General features: G+C 46.7%; 2 protein-coding genes and 1 long non-coding RNA gene across 6 annotated transcripts in view; 2 read left to right on the top strand and 1 right to left on the bottom strand.

The window, feature by feature from the left end:
• The first annotated feature begins 33 nt into the window (after positions 1–33).
• Positions 34–8,107, top strand: ECSCR (endothelial cell surface expressed chemotaxis and apoptosis regulator). 4 transcript variants are annotated; one of them, XR_005068719.1, is made up of 9 exons: positions 38–207; positions 3,554–3,598; positions 4,662–4,787; positions 5,893–6,006; positions 6,401–6,499; positions 6,715–6,751; positions 7,407–7,503; positions 7,747–7,807; positions 7,897–8,107. XR_005068719.1 is itself a non-coding variant. In XM_037061624.1 (8 exons), exons 1-8 carry the CDS (start codon positions 147–149, stop codon positions 7,900–7,902), a joined length of 585 nt encoding a protein of 194 aa, XP_036917519.1. In that variant the 5' UTR covers positions 35–146; the 3' UTR covers positions 7,903–8,107. The 4 variants fall into 4 exon arrangements, 3 of the variants coding, with proteins under 3 accessions (XP_036917527.1, XP_036917519.1, XP_036917512.1); XM_037061624.1 differs by lacking the exon at positions 7,747–7,807 and having other exon boundaries at positions 35–207; XM_037061617.1 differs by having other exon boundaries at positions 39–207; positions 7,747–8,107.
• On the bottom strand, positions 7,877–13,182 carry LOC118997774 (uncharacterized). The gene is made up of 2 exons (XR_005068721.1): positions 12,995–13,182; positions 7,877–8,029 (listed from the first exon to the last, which is right to left on the bottom strand). It is a non-coding gene; the product is annotated as an uncharacterized LOC118997774 (long non-coding RNA).
• Positions 12,792–21,041, top strand: part of DNAJC18 (DnaJ heat shock protein family (Hsp40) member C18) — a 21,890-nt gene continuing 13,640 nt past the window's right edge. The window contains exons 1-3 of the mRNA XM_037061610.1: positions 12,792–12,921; positions 14,581–14,767; positions 20,226–20,371. Of these exons, the coding sequence (XP_036917505.1) occupies positions 12,882–12,921; positions 14,581–14,767; positions 20,226–20,371 (373 nt within the window). The 5' untranslated portion in view covers positions 12,792–12,881. The remainder of the gene's footprint in view (positions 12,922–14,580; positions 14,768–20,225; positions 20,372–21,041) is intronic.

Raw genomic sequence — 21,041 nt, 5'->3', positions numbered from 1 at the left:
TCCCAATCTGTTTCCTTCTATTCTTTGACAGGAAGCTCCTGGAGAGCCAGCCCCTAGCCCCTCCCCGCCCAGCACTCCCTCTCTCTTCTCCACTATGGACAGAGCCTCCACAGAGCAGCTGCCTTCCCACCACAGACCCAGCTGACATGGGGACTGTTGGAGCAACGCAGCTGTGCTGGGTGATCCTCGGCTTCCTCCTAGTCCAAGGTAAGAGGCACTAGCCACTCTCCTTCAGCAGTTCCCTCCCAGGGCCTGCGGTCCTATCCCTCCTTCAGGACACACACCACACATGCAGCTCTTCATCCAGGGCTGTGCCCAAGGGAACTTCCAGAGCCTTTCATGAAGGGATTGGTTGGGTTTGGAGGCAGACATTACCGGGCAAAGGTAAAACAGCATATAGTTAAAGCTTTTCGTGGGAAAATTTCCAGGGTGAACCGGGGCCCCCATAAAAGGCTGGCCTCCTGAGATGTGGGAAATGGCTGTGTGGGTGTGAGATTGAGGCCCCAAAGCTCCTATCAGGGTGTTCTACTAGCACCACATTGTCTCCACCTTGGGCTTTACGGGTGATCTTTTCTCTTCTTTAGTATGGGAAGTAACAGCCTAGGAATTCCGAATGCTGACTTTAAGCTCACAGCAAGAGGGATTCAAGTTAGATACAAAGAATTATTTCCCAAAGAGGATGTACTACTCAACATCCTCATCCAGGGCCTAGTTGAGATGATCTTCAGAAGAGATGACTTGAGAACACCTCCCAGACAGAGCCCTGCCGGTGACGAGTGGAGAAGTCTCTCGGAAGGGGTCCTCTAATTAGTGAGCAATTGCTGGGAATTAAGAGAAATACAGGAGATTCTGACTCATGGGGCAGCAACTTCCCTTAGGCCATTTCTTCCCTACCCCCACAGCACCCTCCATTAGTCCTCTGTGGAGGGTTCGTGAACCTGTGCCCAAAGCAGCAGAGGAGAGTGCGAGAGCGCTTGGATGGGGGGAGGACGCCCTTCCTCGGTGGTGGGTGAGAAGGCCTGAGCACCAGAAGACTGCCTTCTGGGGAGGTCAGACATTTCTCTAAATGTCCATGGCTTGGAAGTCAAACTCTGGTCACCCACCTCCCCTCCTCCCCACCCCCCCTCCCAGAGGACGGAGTCACACTTTTGGTCTGGGGCTGGGGGACCAGGCTGTTGTAGAAACTGCGGAAATGGCAGAGGAGGTTGAAAGATGAAACTCATGAGGTGGGATTTTCGTAGCTTGGACTTCTCCCAGCTTCCCTCCACACCGCCTTGTCCCCTAGTCCGGTGCCAGGACTAGGACTGCCCTGTGTAAACTCTATGGAAGCCGTGCTCACTGCTTGCGTATCCTGTCCTCTTACCCAGTATCTCAGAGCACTTACTGTCCCCTTCGTTTTGGTGGACTGAGGAACGCTTTTGAGGATATTCAGGCCCACAGGGGGACTTGACTGTGGACACACAAGTCGGGGCAGAGCAGGCTTGAGACTGGGAGGATCTGGCAGAATGGGGCAAAATTTTAAATGTCCAGCATTTATTGAGCATGTGTGCACCTCGCCCCCTCTCAGTATGCACCCCAACCAACCATATGCACCCTGACCAGGGACTGAACCCGACTGGGGACCAAACCCACAACCTACGCATATGTCCTGACCAGGGATAGAACCTGCAACCTTTTGGTTTACAGGACAATGCTCCAACCAACTGAGCCACACTGCCCAGGGCTAAGATCACTTGTATTTTAATGAGGAGAAAACCAAAGCTCGGGTCCATAAGTGACAGAGTCAGGACTCAAAAGCAGGCCTGCCAGACTCCACACGCCATGACCTTTAAAGCACTAAAATGTGCTGCTGAGGGACACTGGACGAGGTCGTGGAAGGGGAGGAGAGGAGGCTGGATGGAAATGGAGCAGGTGGGGATGAGGGAGAGGAGTCAGCACAATAAGAAATCCCCCTGGCCAGTGTGACCACTCTGGCTGTCTGAGTGCCCAGTGGTCAGAGGCAGCCTGACCTGTCAAAACAGATGCTCCCTAAATCCCTCCTCTAGTCACAGAGGAATCTCCTGGTAACAAAAAGTTCCGGTATGGGGAGGGGGCAGGAAACAAAGAGCAAGCTACTGGAACTTGGCCCCTGGGACTTTGGAAGTCTTTCCAAGACACTGGTTTTTTATTTAGATAATTGTGGGAAGGCAGGCACTGTGCCCTCCCACTAAAAACTGAAGTTATGACCCTATACAGCCTAGATGGCGCCTTAGATACCCTTCATCAACTGACAGGTGTTTTCAGGACGTGCCTGGGATTAAAAGGGTCCTTCCCCAGCTGGGGAAAGTTCTCTCTAGCCTGGGGCACCTGTAACTTTTAACGCCCCTCTTGACCCACCACCCAGTGAGGGACTGGAGTATCGGAGAGGCTGACCTGGAAAAACACCACATGGCCTAGGGTTTGGGAAAGCGTGGGCTTGGAAACAATTAATTCCACGCCATCCAAGTGATAGCCCCATGGAGGAAGGCAGTGGCCAAGGAAAATAAACAGACCAGCAGGCTGCCCCAGGCAGGGCGGGCCCCTGGCCCCCAGCCGCCTCTGTTCACCCATGCCCGGCTTGGTGTTCCCCTGAAGATGGGGGGCGGAGGGAACAGGAGAGCCAGGCCAGCGGCTGCCGGCCCGGCCGGAGTGGAAGGACGGGAACCCAGCTGGGCGGCTCCACTTCCCCACGTTTTCCTTTCACATTGTTCACAGGTTTTAAGAATGATTTCATTGTGGAAAATGAGCAAACACAACCTGACCTTTGAGGTCCCACAGACACAGGGGACACATATGGCACACAAGCACACACACATCTGCCTAGAGGCTAACTGGCATACACATGTACTTACAAAATAATCTAATGTGGGCTTCTTACTGGGGCCTCCTAGCGACCTCGTCCCGGGTTTGTCTAACAACAACCACTTCTGAGAAGGCCCTGCCTGTGAGAGTAAGCTGATCACTCATTCTAGAGCTTCCCTGTCTCCTGTATATATCCCAGGAGTTGCTTCCGGTAGGCCCCTACCTCCTGCTGGAGGAGGGCGGAGATGTAACTCAGATACCAACCCCAGGCCCAGACTCGATCTTATTTATCACATCTTCCCACCCCCTTCCCTTGGGGCAGGACCGGTGTGATGAGACTTGCAAGGGAAAATGGATGGCTCGATGGTGGTGTAGCAACATTAGCCCAGGGACCTGGAGTCTTTGTCGAGACTGGCAGGTCACTGGCCCTCTGTCTTTAGACATATCACTAATTTAAAATGACCTTCCCCTGACATTGTGTCAGATTGATATAAAACCCATGTGGGACTGAAGAGACAGGAAAGGACTCTGGGATGCTGAATCATGAGGTGGTGGTGATGGTGCCATTCAATGGCCGTCTCAGAGGAAACCAGCCCCCTAAAGCTGGAGGCACATCCTTTAGCCCTCTGTCGGCATGGGAGGCTTGGAAAGCCAAAAGGCCTCGGTTTTTCTGGGGGCTGTGTGCTGGGCAGAAGCCTCACAAAGCTAGTCCGTGTTTTGCTTTCTCTTGCAGGCCGCAACTCCCAGCCCACCACAACGCAGCCCTCTAGCCCTCAGGGTAAGACCCAGCACACAGGACCTCCTCCAGCATTTAGGTCTGGGAGCTTGGTAAGGGTGAGAGGATCTCTAGGCCCTGTTTTGCACAGATCTCAAGTGGTTAGGGGTGGGGCCGGAGCTCAGGGCATTCGGGATTGAGCACTCCTAGGGACGTTTTTTCAGCTTGGCCCAGTCTAACCTGCCTTGAAAGTGGAGAGAGAGGAATTGCTGCAGGTGAGGGATGGGGTAGGAAGAAAGACTAGAAAACACCAGCTATAGGGCAAAAGAGAGGGAGACAGAGGAAAGGCAGCAAACACTCAGCCTCAGAAGACCTGTTTCAGGAGTCTTCAGTCTAAGTCTGACCACAGAGCCAACTCCCAGCACAGGTGAGTGAGTGTGGTTGCGAGGGGTCGATCTCGGCCCTCCACCCAGCCCCCCGCCCATCCCTTCAGACTTGCTGGCCGCCCAAGGGTTCTCATATGGGTTAGAAGCATGATGTCATCAAACCTGCCCCACCTCCGATTCCCCTTCTGCGTCTATCCTTGCAGAAGACAGGGCTTCCACAGAGCCCAGTAGCCCAAGCTCTCTGTCTAGTGCCAGTGCCCCAGGTACTCTGCTACTCAGACGACAAATTCCATCCCGGGAGGGCCCAGTGAGGAGGCAGGCACAGCTTCTGCTCCAAAGGAGAATGCAGTGGGGGAGCAGACAAGGAAACGAGACCTTGTGTGGCCAATTACAAAGCAGGGTGAGAAGGGCTGCAATGCGCATGGCAGAGAGTGCTCGTGGAGCCCGGACAAATGTCAGCAACTTCTGACAAGAGGGCCAGCGAGTACATTCCAAAGTGAGTGAGAGCTGAGGCTGAGACCAAAGAAGGAGTTAACCAAATGAAGACAGGGAGGTGAAGGGTGGTAGGGCGTATTCCAGGCTGAGGGGACTGTGCGGGTGAAGACCCCGAGGTGTAAGAGAGGGTGGCTCCTTTCGGAATGAAATCAGGAAGGAGAAGAACGATCTTGGACTAAAGAGCCTTCCCTGTGTGCGTGCTGGTTGGGGGCCAGGCAGGCTCACACATGCTTCCTAATCCACAGCCACTCCAGGGAAGGCCTCACAGGTCCCCACACCTGTGACGCCAAGGTCAAGCACCATGGATGGTCACTTCCAGAGCTTGCCAGGCCTGACTCCGTCCCAGCCACAGCAGCACATATCAGCCCTTGGTAAGTATGTGGGGCTGGCAGTGAAATACAACAGGTCATGTCTGGCTGGGTTCCTTCCTTTCCTCTTCAGTGGGCCCAGGTCCTGCCCCACAATGAGGGGTCTCAAGGCCAGGAGCCACATCAGCGGCACCCTGGTCTGGAAGGGGATGAGAGAGGTTTGGTGGGGAGTAGAGACGGGGTCCTGGGCCTGGTCACAATGAAGGTAGAAAGAATATGAACTCGGGATCGATCAAGGCACACAGAGAGAAAGGGAGGGTTAGGAGAACCAAACAGTGCAAAGGAAGGCAGACAAGGTTAGGAAAGGGTTGCATGCTTCTCAGGGCAGGTTGGTCCTCACCCAGCAGTGCGGGAGAAGAGCTGGGCGGGGGGGGGGGGGGGGGTCCTGCCACCTCAGCCTGCTGTTGGTGGCACAAGCACAGGTGGCCTGAGCAGCAGCAACAGCAGTGGCAGCAGAAGTAGAGGGGCGTCCTGTCTGTACTCTGACGAAGAGCACCCTGACCCTTTCTCTCATCCTACCCCTTGGCTCTTGGATTTTTTAAAGCCCCAGACTTATTTAGGACAGAGGTGAGGACAAGGAAATAGAACAGCAGTCAGGCCTGCAGTGAGCTCCAGAAGGCAGGAGATGGGTGACCATTCCACTTTTTAAGGGGGCCAGAAACGGGTGTCTTACCTGGCAGGCTGACATATTACATCAGTCAGTGCCTGGGGACGAGCTTTTGGTGCCCTTCCTCCCTCCCTCTTCAACCCTTGGCAAAACATGAGGATCCTACCGTGCCTAGTCTGTCTCCCTGTATCTGCAGCATAAATCCCTATCTTCTTGACTCCAAGGGGGTGGTGAGAAGAGCATAATGAGGGAAGCATCCTGAACTTTCTGGAGTCCTTTGGAACTAGAAACACAAACAACCAGCTATCTAGTCATGTGATCCTACATCACCCAGTTCTGACCTCCATCCCCATGGGACCTGGTCAGAGGGGCAGGGAGGAAGTCTCTTCTGCAGGGCTTGGGCTGTGTCTGAGTCCTTCGCCTGGAGGAGTAGGAAGAAAGCTAGCTATCTCTGATAGGCCGAGTTTCTTCACTGATGCACCCATCACCACTCCATTTTAGACACTTCTCAAAATGTTACCACCAAATCAGCCACCATGAGCCTGAGGACCAGAGGAGACTCCACCATCCTGCCCAGCCCTACGTCAGAGACGGTGCTCACTGTGGCTGCATTTGGTGAGAGGGAGGAGACAGTGGGGTGTGGCAGGGACCCCACCCCTGAACTGACTTGACTCTGAGTCTCGAAACGCAAGTTCAGATCTCACTCATTTGTGCTGGGAGGGTTTGGCTGACGAAGAAGGCTCTGGCGGGAAAGCGTCCCCACCGACTCTCTGGTCAGTTCCGCTGGGCTCTGCTGGGTTCCATGTTCCTATGGGAAGGTGGGGAAGGGCTGTGGAGCCCACCCTGGCCAGGGCAGCAGGCTGAGAGCTCGTTCCCCTTCTCAGCACGGAAGGGGAATTCGCTTTGCTCTGGAGCCTGTCTACACAGCACTTAGCTGGGAAAAGGATTTAAACTCCCATTACCCCCTTTCGTCCCTTCCTCCCCTCACCCCAACCTTTTCTTTGTTCAGGTGTTATCAGCTTCATTGTCATCCTGGTGGTGGTTGTGATCATCCTGGTCAGCGTGGTCAGTCTAAGGTTTAAGTGTCGGAAGAATAAGGAACCTGAAGGTACGTGTCTGACCCTCAGGGCCCCCCTTGCCTCTCTCTGCTAAGGCACTCAGAGCTAGACTCTGGGACTGACATCCAGCCCGGAACTGAGGGCTGGAACAGCACATCAGCATCAGTGGATGAAACGGGAGGGTCCGCTTTGGTGACCTTTGAGGCAGGTTGGGTTTCTGAGTAACAGCATGTGATCCCCAATCTGTGCCTTTGGATTGTTACAGATCCCCAGAAGCCTGCGAGTTCCGGGCTATCTGAAAGGTAAGACCCTCGGAGGTGTAAGTGGGAATCCTCCCTCTAACCTCAGTCTCCCCTCCAGGGGGAGCCCACAACCGATGCTTCCTGCCTTCTACACACACATACCCACACGTGGAATTCTGACAGCCTCTCCTGAAGCCAGACCTGGGGGCAAGCAGGACAGGGGCGGACCTGGACCTGAAGGGAAGCGACCGGTGATGGGAGATGGACTGGAACTCCTCAGTCCCAGGGCTAAGCCCTTAGTACCCCTTCATGAAAAGTATAGAAATGCAGATTCTAATATACTCCTTAAATAAGAAGATACTTATTTAAGGAACCACTTATTGAATACTTAGTACATCCTAAGCACTGTGGTAAAGATTTGGTAATATTATCTCAAATTCTTAGAGTAATTCTTTCAGTCAGATATTACTGCATTTTATACATTAAAATATTGAGACTCAAGAGAGGTCATCACTTGGTCAAGACCACACAAGCAGTAGGTAGTAATACAAAGATTTAAATACAAGTCTTTTGGGCTTCAAAACACTTTCGTTTCATTAGGGTCCACCACTGAAACAAAGAGGTACTTTTTCAACAACCCCTACAAAGTTCCTTGACCCCCACATCGCCCTCCCACTTTTCCTACCCATAACCCATGTTTCCTTCCTCCCTCCAGCTGCTCCACAGCCAATGGAGAGAAAGATAGCATCACCCTCATCTCCATGAAGAATATCAACATGAATAACAGCAAAGGCTGCCGCTCAGCAGAGAAGGTGCATTTTTCCGGGTCCCCCCTCCTCCTTTTCAGGTTCCTTTTTTTTTAAGTAACACATATTTTACTTGGAATATTATAAGGCATCCTCTAGGATACATAAATAGAAAATATGTTAAAGTAGTCAGGCTCTTGTTCCTTAACCAGAAATGAGATATTTTCAAAACCCAAGGTCTTCTCTCCTCTTGCTTGTTTTACCACTCCCAAGGAGTTAATCCTTCCTCATTAAGTGTTCATTTTGCAGGTCCTTTAAAAGCAACCTCGGGTCCCTACGAGACCGAAGATGATGCAGCTGCCCTGTGACTGTAAGGGGGAAGGTGATGGGATCAATGGAGGCAATAAACCACATAAATTATTTTTTGTTTCACATCTACTCCACACTACATTCCTGCAGATCTAAAGGATACTAACGTTCCTTCAGACCCAGGAGCAAGCTACCACCGTGAGAGCCTCTCTCCCACACGAACAGCCTCTCTAGGAACACGGCCAGCTCCTCCCACCTTCTCAATGTCATAGGAAGCAGCAGTCTGTAGAGCAAAAGCAAGGAAAATGACAAAGTGGCTCCATCCATTCTACTTGGCATTAAAATTATTTTCTGGCCTGCAGTCTCATTTCTTTTAAGGTCTAGGCTCCCATGCACATTTCTTAACAGATCATTCTAGCAGCTCTAGGGCCTCCTTTTCTAGGCAAGGCATGTATGCAAGTTTCTGCCCCTTTGGGGAGCTCCCTGAGAGACGTGGGAGGTGGAGAGTACTTTTTATCAGGCTGCCTCTGTCCATCTAGTTTACTGAGTATAGAGATGAAGTGACTGACTAGCCTAGCCACTCTAACAGAGAGGCAAGAAAAGGAGCTTTAGCCAGTGAGCAATTGTCACCAGCAGAGAAATATTAAATCTGGAGAGTGAAAATGTGGGAGACACAATGCATTCTGACTAGGAAACGCCAGTGGTACGAGCTGAATACTAAAAGGGCAAATGTCCTCCACCTGCCCCAGGGCAGGCCTCCCTCCCTGTGGTTCTAGCTGTGGGAGTAACACTGGGAAGGTCTGGGGCGAAGACAGGTCTATGACTTTATAAAGCAAAACCCACTCTCTTTACCCCTTACAGCTTTATCTTTTTGTCCTAAAAATAAAGGATAACAAATAACGTAAAGTCATTTAATCAGAAAGAGGAAAAGAAAGTAATTATCTGTTTTCTCAGTAATCTGTGTTCGAAAATCTTGGGAAGAGTAGATGGAAAAGTCATCTGTGTATGTTTGCAGGCAGCGTACAACTCCATGTAAGCACCTGCTAGTTGGCGGTTTAAAACAGGGAGAACACAGATTACCCATTCTGAAGCCAAAATAGGCTGTTTTCTTCTGGACTTAGACTCCACAAGGTGATGAGAGAGAGAAATCCTAGAACAAAAAGTCTCATTTTTTTCTGTGTTGCTGAAACAATTCACGTGCACTAAAGAAACTTAGTGGATTCTAAAATCCTCTGGGCAGTGCCTGCAGCCTGCTTACGTCTGCAGGTCTCTCGTGGCACCTTGCGCCCAGCATGTCAGAGGTCGGGGACACCCGCCCTTGAGTGAAGGAAGACTAGTCATGAGGTTGGGCTTTGCCACAGACACACAGCTCAGCATCGGTGAAATCACCCCCATCATGGAGCCTGTTTGCTTTTAAAGTGAGGTGGTTGGACAACTTGCCTTTACTGATTTTTCTGATCCTTATGTTCTAAAGTCCTATAAACTCTCAAAGTAGGAAAAAATACTCTTGTGAGTAGATATCACTTTGAGTGGAAGCCAGAGACAATTCTTAGGTGATTCTGGGCAAGGCTTTAACATCCTCTGTACCTAGATTTCCCTGTGTATTCACATGTACAGAGGAAAGAATGATCCCACCTGGCCCCACCTACCTCCTGGCCCTGTAAAATGGAACAGTAAATGTGGAGATACTTGGGAAGCACCAGTTGACAACTGTAGCAGAAAACATGGCGTACCACTTGGGGGGGTGTGTGTGGGGATGAAGACCTGGGCCTCTTGCCTCAACTTCTGCCCCAATCCTGTGTCCCTTGCGCCTCAGAGATGCTCCCAGAGGCACTCACTAATAAACTGTCAGCATGCAAATCTTAATGTCTCAGAGTCTGTTTCTTGGAGTGCCCAACCTATAACAGCAATACTGTAGCATTTCTAAAAAACAATTCAGATATATTTTATTTGAGCCACACTGCAAAAAGCACCTGACTGCCTAGCCAGCCCCAGTACAAAAACCCGTCACTGGAATAGAACCCTCCAGGTGACATAACAATGTCTAGAAGAACTGGATTCTGTTTCAGTTGTTATTCTGACTACCATGGGCACTTAGTTCGGCTGCTCACCATACTGGACTAATTAGATCAAGGACATGGGTTTCACTCTAGGGAACTCAGTTAATGTCTCCACTATAAGACCACAAGCTTCCCTGACTCTGGACAATGTCCCGCAAATATGAGCTGTTAGTCATAAGGTATTTATATGTGGGGGAGAGGGGGTCATCCAGTATTAATATGAGATTGAAAGGCTTTTACCCTAAAACTGGCACTGCAGTACCACGTAGGCCATATCCATTTTCCAGTTGCTAAATAACTATCCTTTTGGAAGGGGTAGAGGATGAATTCACTTACTGTTGAATTCTGCTCTCCAGCAAACTATATAAGGGGGTTCTGCTATTTATGCAAAAACAAGACCCCTCCTCTGACAGGAAATCCGAATGCAGCTTCCCTGAGACAATATCTCTTCCTTGATGTCTAGACAACAGGATGGTGGGCATTTACAGGACAGCTTCCTCCCTACTCTAACACAGAACTACAGAATTCCAAAGCAGGAACAGGTGGAGGGGGTAGGGGGGTTGCTGTAGAGTGTCCTTCTTTCACTTCTCCCCCCATCCCACGCGAGGGCAAACCAGCTCTGGTGCACAGTCCTAGTCAGACAGAGGGGTCGTTTACTCAGCATCTTTCTTCCAGGTCTGGATGGAGCAGCAACTCAGCCACGTAGGGCACATTGCCAACCTCAGAATCACCAGCAAAAACTCACTACAGTTCAACAAGCATTTCTAAAAGTTAGAAGAGAAAACTGATAGAAATCAGAGGCTGGCTCCAGGCAAAATAGTGTACAAAAATCATGGTGAGCCCCCTTGGCCTAGGTCCTGCACACAGTTTCCCAAAGTCAGGTCAGTACTACTTAATTCTATCTGAATCTGCTGGAAAACATTGTGTGGCTCTGCTCGGTGGTACTCCTGGTTTAGCGGATGTCCTTTCTCACTTCTTTGAACTTCCTTCTGCACCTACCTTCTTATCTTTGTGAGCCACCTTACAGACCCCAATTTCCCTTCCCTTATTTCCTTCCCAGTGGCTCTCTCACTTTTCCTGCTGTTGTTTTCCCTGCCCCCGCCATCCTGAACCCTTTGAGCCCACACCTTCTTCTTTTACCAAACACAGAGATTGAATTTGACCGTGGGAATCATTTTGTTGAGTGTTTGGTGTGCTTAAACAAAAACCAGCATGGAAGTGTTCTAAGTGCTGGGGTTTGGAGTTCTGAGTTAGTAGTGGTGATAGAGTCATAGGAAAATTCATCTAGAAGAGTTAGCTGAGGTGTAAATGAACTGAAGGGTACAGCTGCATGGCAATTATCTCAGAAGGTTGCAATTCTGAACCTCTTTTTTTTTCTGATTTGGAGTTAAATGAGTTGTCTGGAAAAGAAGGGGGAAGTGAGGTTTCAGAGAATGATGGGAAAGGCTGTTGAGGTACCATGTATTTGTATTTCCAAGAGGTCCCAGTTTCCCAAATCTTGTCCACCGTTCTTGAACTTGGACTCCACTCTTGAGTAGCCCCATAATATAGCATGGCTTTTCAATCCAATCACCCCTAAAGTTGTCCAGCACTCCCACTCTCAACCGATACATCTAACTTCATGTTACTATGACATCTGAGTGTCTCCCCTGGACTCCAAGGCATACCCCACCTTTCCATCTTCTAGAACAAAATGTCTAGTCTCCCAAAGCCACCTTAGGTTTTTTGATTTGGTTTGGGGATGACCATGATCATTTTTTCACTTTCACAGAACTGGATTTTTGTTTGTTTGTTTGTTTTTAAGATTTTATTTATTTTGAGCGAGAAGGGAGGGAAAAATATCAATGTGTGGTTGTTTATTGCGCATCCACTACTGGGAATCTGGCCTGCAGCCCAGGCATGTGCCCTGATTTGTTCGCAGGCTGGCACTCAATCCACTGAGCCACACCAGTCAGGGCTGAAGAACTGGTTTTATTCTTTGCTAAAATGCTCAGTTCCATGCAAACCTGAGTGAGGAAAAACAGGAATATTTCTTCACTTTCTTTTTACTGATCTTCTAAAGTGTGGTCTCCAGATAAAAGGGAATGGACCGAGGAAACTACTGGGGTAAAAGGGAGGAGAAAAGTCTCAGAAGGGTCCTGGAGTAGGATGGGATGAAGGATAAGGAAAACGAAGATAGGGGCTGCAGGCCATCTCTGGTACGAACCTGCCCCGTTCTTCTTTCTCCACCCCTGACCTCCAGTGGTCCCTGTAATGACGCTGTGCCTGAAGAGCTGAGGGAGGAAGGGTAGATCCAGACTGCCCTCTACCCACATACATTCACCCCACTTTTCTACTTTTCGTGCCTCTTAACTTCCCAGGGTTGGGTTCAGCATCCCCAAAACCTGTCTCTGAGTCTCCTAACAGGCATTAGTATATATTTGGTTTTTAAAATTATTTATTGATCTCAGAGAGAGAACGAGAGAGAGGAGAGAGAGAGAGAGCGACTTTCCCATTTATGCAATCACTGGTTGATTCTTGAATGTGCCCTGACGGGGATGGAACCCCAAACCTTGGCATATGGGACCACGCTTTAACCAACTGAGCAGGTTAAATGTCTGACCAGAGGGCATTCTTGTATATTTTGAAACAACATCCCTGAGGAGAAAAATAGTCATACTGTCACACTCTAGCCCATTTTGGCTAGAAGCCTTTCCCAAGCAGGATATCATTGGGCCTTCTTGAATGTCCCCAGTGTTAGGCGGGGACTAAGCCACTATCCCCATTGTACGGAAGAGGAAAAGCGCTGCCCACAGTGGTCACAGTTTCCTGCTGTGAGCCACGAGCCGCGCAGCAACCAGCAACAGTGCCCCTCCACAAGCCTCGCTTCCTAAGGAAAAACCCATTACTCCGCTGCATCTCCAACTGTCGTGGAGCCTGCCGGAAGTTGTAGTCCAATGTCCCGCTGCTTCGATGGGTTGGACTACAGTGACCAGCATGCCCCACGCTTCTTGCCCCCTCCCCCAGGGCCCCCCTCATCTTTTTTAGCCTCAGGCGCCAGAGAGGCTTGGCTGACCTGCTGACTGGGAACCAGAAATGGCAGCTACTCTGGGCAGCGGCGAGCGCTGGACAGAAGGTACCAGGTCCTGGCCATAGGATGGGGCAGAGCGGGGTTCGGGAGCGATCGGGGATGGGGCCCTTGATGGTACCCGAGAGCTGAGATCCTGGGCTTGAGGTGAAGGACGGAGGCCTATGAAATGTCGAGCCTGAGCAGGGTTCCAAATGAGGAGGTGGTCGACCACCCAGGGCAGGGGCCGGGATCCAGCAACCTAGAGCGCTGGCTCAAGCGGAGAAAGAGGCCCGGAGCCCAGAGGCATCTGTGATGCCTCGTAGCCTCCGGCCCCCAGCCCCGCCCTGGCCCGGGCCCCGCCCAGGGTCCCCTGGACAATCAGACTCTGCCCGCGCCAGGGTGGCCAAAGGGTCCGCGGGGCAATGCGGTCTCCCGCAGATCACTTACCCGGCCCTTATGCTCACTACCAAACGGGGCCACCTGATCCTTGGTCTCGGTTTGGTCTTGTCTATGCAGCCCACACCAGGACCGGCAGGCCGGTGTTTTCCATCTTACAGTCAGGCAAAGAGTATTGATCCAATAGCTATTATGTACCCTGCATTATGCTGATCCTGCAGCAGGGATTTGACAGGCGTGGGCCCCAGAGAGCACAGAACTCTTGGTTCACTGAGGGAGTTTGACAGGTAAACAGTCAATTATAAAGCAGGGTCAATAAGTCCTGGGCTATACACAATAAGATCTAGTTTTGGAAAACATACAAGGCAGCCAACACAGCCTGGCTGTCAGAGAAGGCCTTCTGGAGACAGTGTTACAGTGATGACAAAAAGAATGCGTTGGAGTTAGGCTGCCTTGCAGGAAGAATGTGGCGGGCAGAAGGAACCGAGAAGAGGGAAAGCATTGCTGGTCACAGAGTTTGCTGTGGCTAGAGCATAGACTGCAAAGGAGCATTGGTGAGAGATGAGGCAAGAGACGCAACCCCGGGCCCATGGTAAGAAATCTGGACAAGGAGCAATGTGTAGTCATTAAGGGGTGTTAAGCAGGAGAAGAATGTTTTAAAAATCTTTTCCATATCCTCCAGATGAGACATGAGTCCTCTGCCTTCTTTGACTGGGTTGCTATGGCCCTCTTTACATTCTGCAGGTCTTAATTGAATTCTCTCTCTTTAAACTGTAACACCTTTGTGGTCAGGAGTAGGTCTTACCTGTACCTCTCCTTGATCTATCCAACTAGTGTCTTGTACATATTAGTTCTATTACTGTTAGCTTAGAAAGAATGGAACTTATCTCTACTTTAAATCTTAGTGGTGGGAGACATTGCAACAAAAAAGGTTATTTTATGAGCAATATCATGGACCACAGAAAAATAGGCCTTCCTCCTGCATTGCACTAAAGGTGAGGTATTGGGCAGATACCTCTTGAACACCTTTCTGGCTCTGAGTCAAAGTTATTTGATGACTGACCACTGTAGGTATGGTGGACACTATTAGGTATGGCTTCATGTTTCTGGAATTATAAGTAGTTCATGGTTCTTCTGTATTTCTTGTATTGCTTTCTCGAGGAAGATCTTTGTTTGTTTTTTATGGATGCTTGAATGTCAGCATGTCAGTAGCCTGGCCCTCACACTCAGCTTTCCTGCCTACAAGCAGCCTCCCAGATAGCTAAGACAGGTAGCAAAGTTGACTTGCAGGTCAGACTGAGGACTAACAGAGTGACTGTTGCTTTGCAGCTTACATTGATGCAGTTAGAAGAAACAAATACACAGAGGACAGACCTCCTGAAACGCATGACCCCTGTGGCTGCTGTAACTGCATGAAGGCACAAAAGGAAAAGAAGTCTGAGAATGAGTGGAATCAGACCTGGCAGGGTGAGGGGAATGCCACTTACACTGAGGAGCAGCTGCTTGGGGTACAAAGGTGAGCCTGAGATGGGATTAGCTGAGTGATTTTGTGTAGAGTGCCTGGCACAGACAATTTGCTGTATAAGTATTGACTGTTGTTGTTGTTGCTGTTGTTGTTATTAATATTAAAGCAAAATAGCTTCTTAGCCTTAGGGGCAGGACTAGGTAGAAGTGGAGTAGTAGGGTGTAATCTGGGGTATCTGTCCTGCTTCTACTGTAAGAGAGGCAGGGAAAATCAACTAGATATAACAGACATCTATACAACATTCTACCCCAAAGCAGCAGAATACACATTCTCCTCAAGTATACGTGGAACATTGTCCAGGATAGACCATGTGCTAGGTCATAAAACAAGCCTCAGTAAATTCAGAAGCATTAAAATCATACAGTGTATGTTCTCTGAAATCAACACCAGAAGGAAAGTTGTGAAATTCGCAAATGTGAAAATTAAACAACATATTCCTAAATAACAAATAGGTCACAGAGGAAATCACAAGGAAAATTTGAAAATACTTTGAGATGAATGGCAATGAAAATACAACATACTGAAATGTATGGAATGCAACTACAACAATATTTAGAAGGAAATTTATGGCTATAAATGTTTATATATATGCTTATATACACCCAATAACTTACTCTTCTCCTACCTAACAAACTAAAAAAAGAAGAGCAAATTAAGTCCAAGCAAACAGAATGAAGGAAATAATACAGACTGGAAATAAATGAAATAGAGGATAGAAAAGCAATAAAGGCAACAAGACCAAAAGCTTTTTTTTTTTGCTTTTTTTAAAATATCGACAAAATTGGAAGTGTGCAAGAGGCAACCGATTGATGTTTTTTCCTCACAGATTCATGTTTCTCCTCCTCTCTTTCTCCCTCCCTTGCCGTCTTTTTTTTAAAGATTTTGTTTATTTATCTTTAGAGGGGAAGGGAAGGAGAGAGGGAGAGAAATGTCAATTTCTCTCATGTGTTCCCTGCTGGGAACTGGCCCACAACCCAGGCATGTGCCCTGACTGGGAATCGAACCTATGACCCTTTGGTTCTCAGGCCCAAACTCCACTGAGCTACACCAGCCAGGGCCCTTGCTGACTTAAAAAAAACATCTAACACTTTCATAACAACAACACTCAACACAGTAGAAATAGAAGGGCACTTCCTCAACCTGGTAAAGGCCTTCTACAAATAAGCCACAGCTAAAATCATACGTAATGGTGAACAATGCAATGTGTTCCAAGATCAGAAACAAGACAGGAACAAGACGAGTATGTTCACTCTAGCCACTTCTACTGAACATTATATTAGAGGCCCAAACCAGGGTAGTTAGGAATTAAAAAGAAATAGAATTAATCCAGATTGGAAAGAAGAAGTAAAACTATTCACAGGTGATATGCTCTTGTATAGAAAATCCTAAGGAATATACACATACACACAAACAGAAGCTATTAGAACTAATAAATTAGTTCATCAAAGTTGCAAAATATAAGATCAATATACAAAAATCATTGTCTCTGTATACAATAGCAATGAATAATCCAAAATGGAAAAGAAAACAATTTCAAAAAACCAGTTTCATTTATAACACCTTCAAAAAAGAATAAAATGCTTAGCAATAAATTTAACAACAGTAAAATTGTACCTTGTAAATTACAAGGTAGTTTTAAACTTGATTAAAAGAAATTAAACATCTAAATAAATGCAGACAGCCTGTGTGTATGGATTGTAAGGCATATTATTGGTAATATGTAATACTCTCCAAATTGATCAACAAATTTCACTATCAAATTCCCAGTTGCCCTTTTTGCAGAAATTGACAAGATATTCCTAAACTTCATGTGGAAACGCAAGGGGCCAGAATAGCCAAGACAGTCTTGAAAAAGAACAAAGTGGAAGGACTCACACTTTCCAATTTCAAAGCTTACTACAAAGCTACCGTGATAAAGACTGTGGACTAGGATAGGACAGTCATGTAGATTCATAGATTCCATGGAATGGAATTTTGAGAGTCCATAAATAACCCTTTATATTTACGGACAATTGATTTTTGACAAGAGCACCAAGACAATTTAATGGGGTGAAGAATTGTCTTTAACAAGTGTTGTCAGACACTTTAACTGAGTAGCCACATACAAAAGAATGAACTTGGACCCTTTCCTCACACAAATACAAACATTAACTCAAAGACCTAATGTAAGTCCTAAATGTAAGAGCTAAAACTATAAAACTGTTAGAAGAAAACATAAGTGTAAATCTTTGTGACATTGGATTGGGCAATGATATGACACCCAAAGCACAAGCAAAAAAATAAAAGATAAATTGGATATTATAAAAATTTAAAACTTTTATACTTCAAAAGATACCATCAAGAAGTGAAAATCAACCCACAGTATAGGAGAAAATATTTTCAAATTATATTTCTGATAAGGGACTTATATCTAGAACATATAAAGTACCCTTACAACTCAATAATGGACAGTCCACTTGACAAATGGGCAAATGACACGCTGGCTGGTGTGGCTCAGTGGATTAAGTGCTGGCTTGTGAACTGAAAGGTTGCCAGTTCAATTCCCAGTCAAGACACAGGCCTGGGTGGCAGGCCAGGTCTCCAGTTGGGGCACGCAAGAGGGAACCGAATCCCTTGCACGTCAGTGTTTCTCTTCCTCTTTTCTTCTTCCCTTCCCATCTCTCTAAAAATAACTATATAAAATATCTTTTAAAATTAATAATAATGATGAAAGAAAAATGGGCAAATGATCTGAATAGGCATTCCTCCAAAGAAGACAGACAAATGGACAACAAGCACATGCGAAGTTGCTCAGTATCATTTGTCATTAGGGAAATGCAAATTAAAGTCACAGTGAGATATCATACTATTTGATATCCACTAGGATGGCTATAATAAAAAAGATGGACAATAACAAGTATTAATGAGAATGTGGAGAAATTGGAACCCTGGTACATTACTTGCAGGAATGTAAAATGGTACAGCCAGTTTGGAAAATATCATGACATTTCCTCAGAAGAGTAACCATAGCATATGACCTAGCAACCCACTCCTAGGTATATACCAAGAGAAATAAAAATATATCTCCACACAAAAACCTATACAGGAATGTTCATACAGTATTATTCATAGTGCCCCCCAAATGGAAACAGCCTGGATGTTCATTGACTGATGAATGGATGAACAAAGTGGGGAATGTCCATACAATGAATACTTTTCAGTAATAAAAAGGAATAAAGTACAGACACATGCTACAATTTGAAAGAACTTCGGACATTATGCTAGTAAAGAAAGCCAGCCCTGGCTAGTGTGGCTCAGTGGATTGAGCTCTGGACTGTGAACCAAAGGGTCACGGGTTCAGTTCCCAGTCAGGGCACATGCTTGGGTTGCGAGCCAGTGCTCCAGCAGGGAGTGTGCAAGAGGCAACCACACATTGCTATTTCTCTCCCTCTCTTTCTCCTTCCCTTCCCCTCTCTGTAAAAATAAATAAATAAAATATTTAAAAAAAAAAGCCAGACACAAAAGGCCACATATTATATATTCCTTTTATATAAAATGTCCCTTTCCCAGTCAGGGCACATGCCTGGGTTGCAGGCCAGTTCCCAGCAGGGGACTCAGGAGAGGCAACCATACATTGATGTTTCTATCCCTCTCTCCTTCCCTTCCCCTCTAAAGATAAATAAATTTTTAAAAGATCTTAAAAAATAAATAAAAAATAAAATGTCCTTAATAGGCAAATTTATAGAGATAGGAAGTAGATTAGTGGTTGCCAGAGGCTGGGGAGTGGGAAAATGAGGATGACTGCTAATGAGTGTGGGGTTTCTTTATGGGTGATGAGGATTTCTGGAATTAGATAGTGGTGAGGGGTGCACAACTCTGCGTATACTTTAAAAACCACTGAATTGTACTTTTTTTTTGCTAAACATATTTTATTTTATTTTTTTAATTTAATTTTTGTTCAAGTACAGTTTTTTGTCTTATATTCGCAGCCCTGCCCCCACCAGTGCTCCCCACCTCCCTCCCATTTCCTCCCCCCACCCTAGTTATTGTCCATGTGTCCTTTATACTTGTTCCTGTCTGAATTGTACATTTTAAGAGTGAACTTTGTGATATGTGAGTTATAGCTTAATAAAGCTGTTATTAAACAAGTAATTTATAGAAGAGAGAGAGGGAGAAACAGAGGAGTATTGAGCACTTTGATGAGTTCTTCATTTAATCCTAACAACTCTGTGAAAACAGTTATCATCACTCGCCCATTTCAGAAGATGATACTAAGGCACAGAGGTCAACTACAAGATCAGACCCCAGTCAAGGCATTTTGACTCCACAGTTCATGCTCTAGCCCAGCAGTTCTCAGAGCGTGGTTTGGGAACTCTACAACCCTTTTGGGGGATCTGAAAGTTTAAAACTGTTTTCATAATAATGCAAGCACATTATTTGGTTTTTCATTCTTATTCTTTCAGGATTGTACAGTGGCATTTTTGAAAGGCTACCTGATATGTAATTATATCGTCATGCCATGTTTTAAAATCTTTTGTTTTCATTCCACTTTGGTAAATATTGATAGATATAACTCACATGACGGGGGTCAGAAATGGGAGGGAGGTGGGGAGCACTCGGGGGGTGGGGGGTGGGAATATAAAACAGAAAACTACTTGAATAAGAATTAAATTTAAAAACTCACATGAACAAAAGCTTTTAAGAGTATAAAAAATTCCTGAGATCAGAAAATTCAGAACTGCCTCTCTAAACTCTTATCCTATACTTCTCATCTCTATTTGTTATGGATCAATCTCTAAGATAAATTGTTAATTAAAAAAACCAAGATGTAGAAAGGTGATTATAACTACCTAAAACCTACCATTTAGGTAAGAAAAAAATAGAGATGTCCCTGTACATGTGCTGGCTCTGAGCTTAGGGTTCGAGGAAAACTTCTAACAGTGGCTGCCCTTGGAATGGGAGACTGGGGGACAGGGAGTGGGGGGATGAGAGGTGTTTTCAGTGCATATAGTTTAATACTGTTGGATATTTTTCTCCTACCATGTGTGTATACTTGTATTAACTTTTAAAAACAAAGTTTCAAAAGATAGCTGTAAGAATAAAGAGAGAGAAAGTACAAAATATAAACAAATAGGGTGGACAGGTGTGTCTTCTAGCTCTGCTGGCCCAGGTTCGACTCTCAGGACCTGAGCCTGCACCTTGACAGGAAGGGTTAGCACCCTTGTGCTGCTCCTTGCAGGAGGGCACAGAAAGAGTGAAAGATCAGACCTAAAACTACTTCGAGAGGCATTACGCTGTCAGTGGGAGGACATTGTTAATGACTTTAAATGTTTCATTCATGTGTTCGGCCATTTTCTTCTAGGTTTGTTTTGGGGCTCACAAACTTGAAGGAAGATCAATGTACTATTTTGCACTTAATTATATAAAAGGGGCTTTTGTAGACATATATGTTTCTGATGCGTGTTTTTAGGATCAAGAAATGCAGAAATTACTATGAAATTCTGGGAGTTTCTCGAGATGCCAGTGATGAAGAGCTCAAGAAAGCTTACCGAAAACTCGCCCTGAAATTTCACCCTGACAAGAACTGTGCTCCTGGAGCAACAGATGCTTTCAAAGGTCTGACCCTGAACTAATGCTTCATTCTGCCCTTCTTGTGAGATTCAGTCATCACACCCGGTTTTCGGCCTCCCCTGTAACTGTTTTGTAAAGCCACAGCAGGGATTTTTTTCCTTGCCACACCTCTTAAGTAGTGATCATCAGCCTAGCTCCCTCCTATCTTCATTCACGTCACCTTCATTTCTTCTGGAAAAAATATTTGGTTTCTCTATGATACCTTTTGGGACCATTTACCCTCTGGTTCAGCAAATATTTGTGAAAGATCCATGTGCCAGGAGCCATGGTGAGTAAAACAAACATGATTCCTTTTGTGGAACTTACAGGCTGCTGGCTGCTTGCAAGCAGGGCCTAGACAGCATTCCTGAACTCCGGCCGTGGGACCGCTCATTCATTAAACCTCTGTTAGCCCCCAACATGTTCATGAGAAGTCTGTGTAATCTTTTTTCCATTGATGTCCATGGTACTTTCAGAAACACATTCTTAAAAAATATTTTGAGCCCTGGCCAGGTGCCTTGGTTGGTTGGAGCATCCATCCGGTAAACCAAAGTTTGCGGGTGTGATTACCGGTCAGGGCACATACCTAGGACGAGGGTTCGATCCATGGTTGAGGTGTGTTCGGGAGGCAACTGATCAATGTTTCTCTCATCTCTCTCTCGCTCTCTCTCTCCCT

This window comes from Sturnira hondurensis, unplaced genomic scaffold (genome assembly GCF_014824575.4).
Source record: "Sturnira hondurensis isolate 20B ecotype Veracruz unplaced genomic scaffold, ASM1482457v3 Scaffold0001120, whole genome shotgun sequence".
Taxonomy (NCBI): Eukaryota; Metazoa; Chordata; class Mammalia; order Chiroptera; family Phyllostomidae; genus Sturnira; species Sturnira hondurensis.
The sequence above is the reverse complement of the archived record's forward strand: the minus strand, read 5'-3'. Positions and strand labels throughout refer to the sequence as shown.

Coding starts and splice junctions, on each gene's coding strand:
- ECSCR (XM_037061617.1), top strand. CDS start 147: ATGGGGACTGTTGGAGCAACGCAGCTGTGCTGGGTGATCCTCGGCTTC. Junction 4,788..5,892: donor GCAGCACATATCAGCCCTTG/GTAAGTATGTGG, acceptor ACTCCATTTTAG/ACACTTCTCAAAATGTTACC. Junction 6,752..7,406: donor AGTTCCGGGCTATCTGAAAG/GTAAGACCCTCG, acceptor TCCTCCCTCCAG/CTGCTCCACAGCCAATGGAG.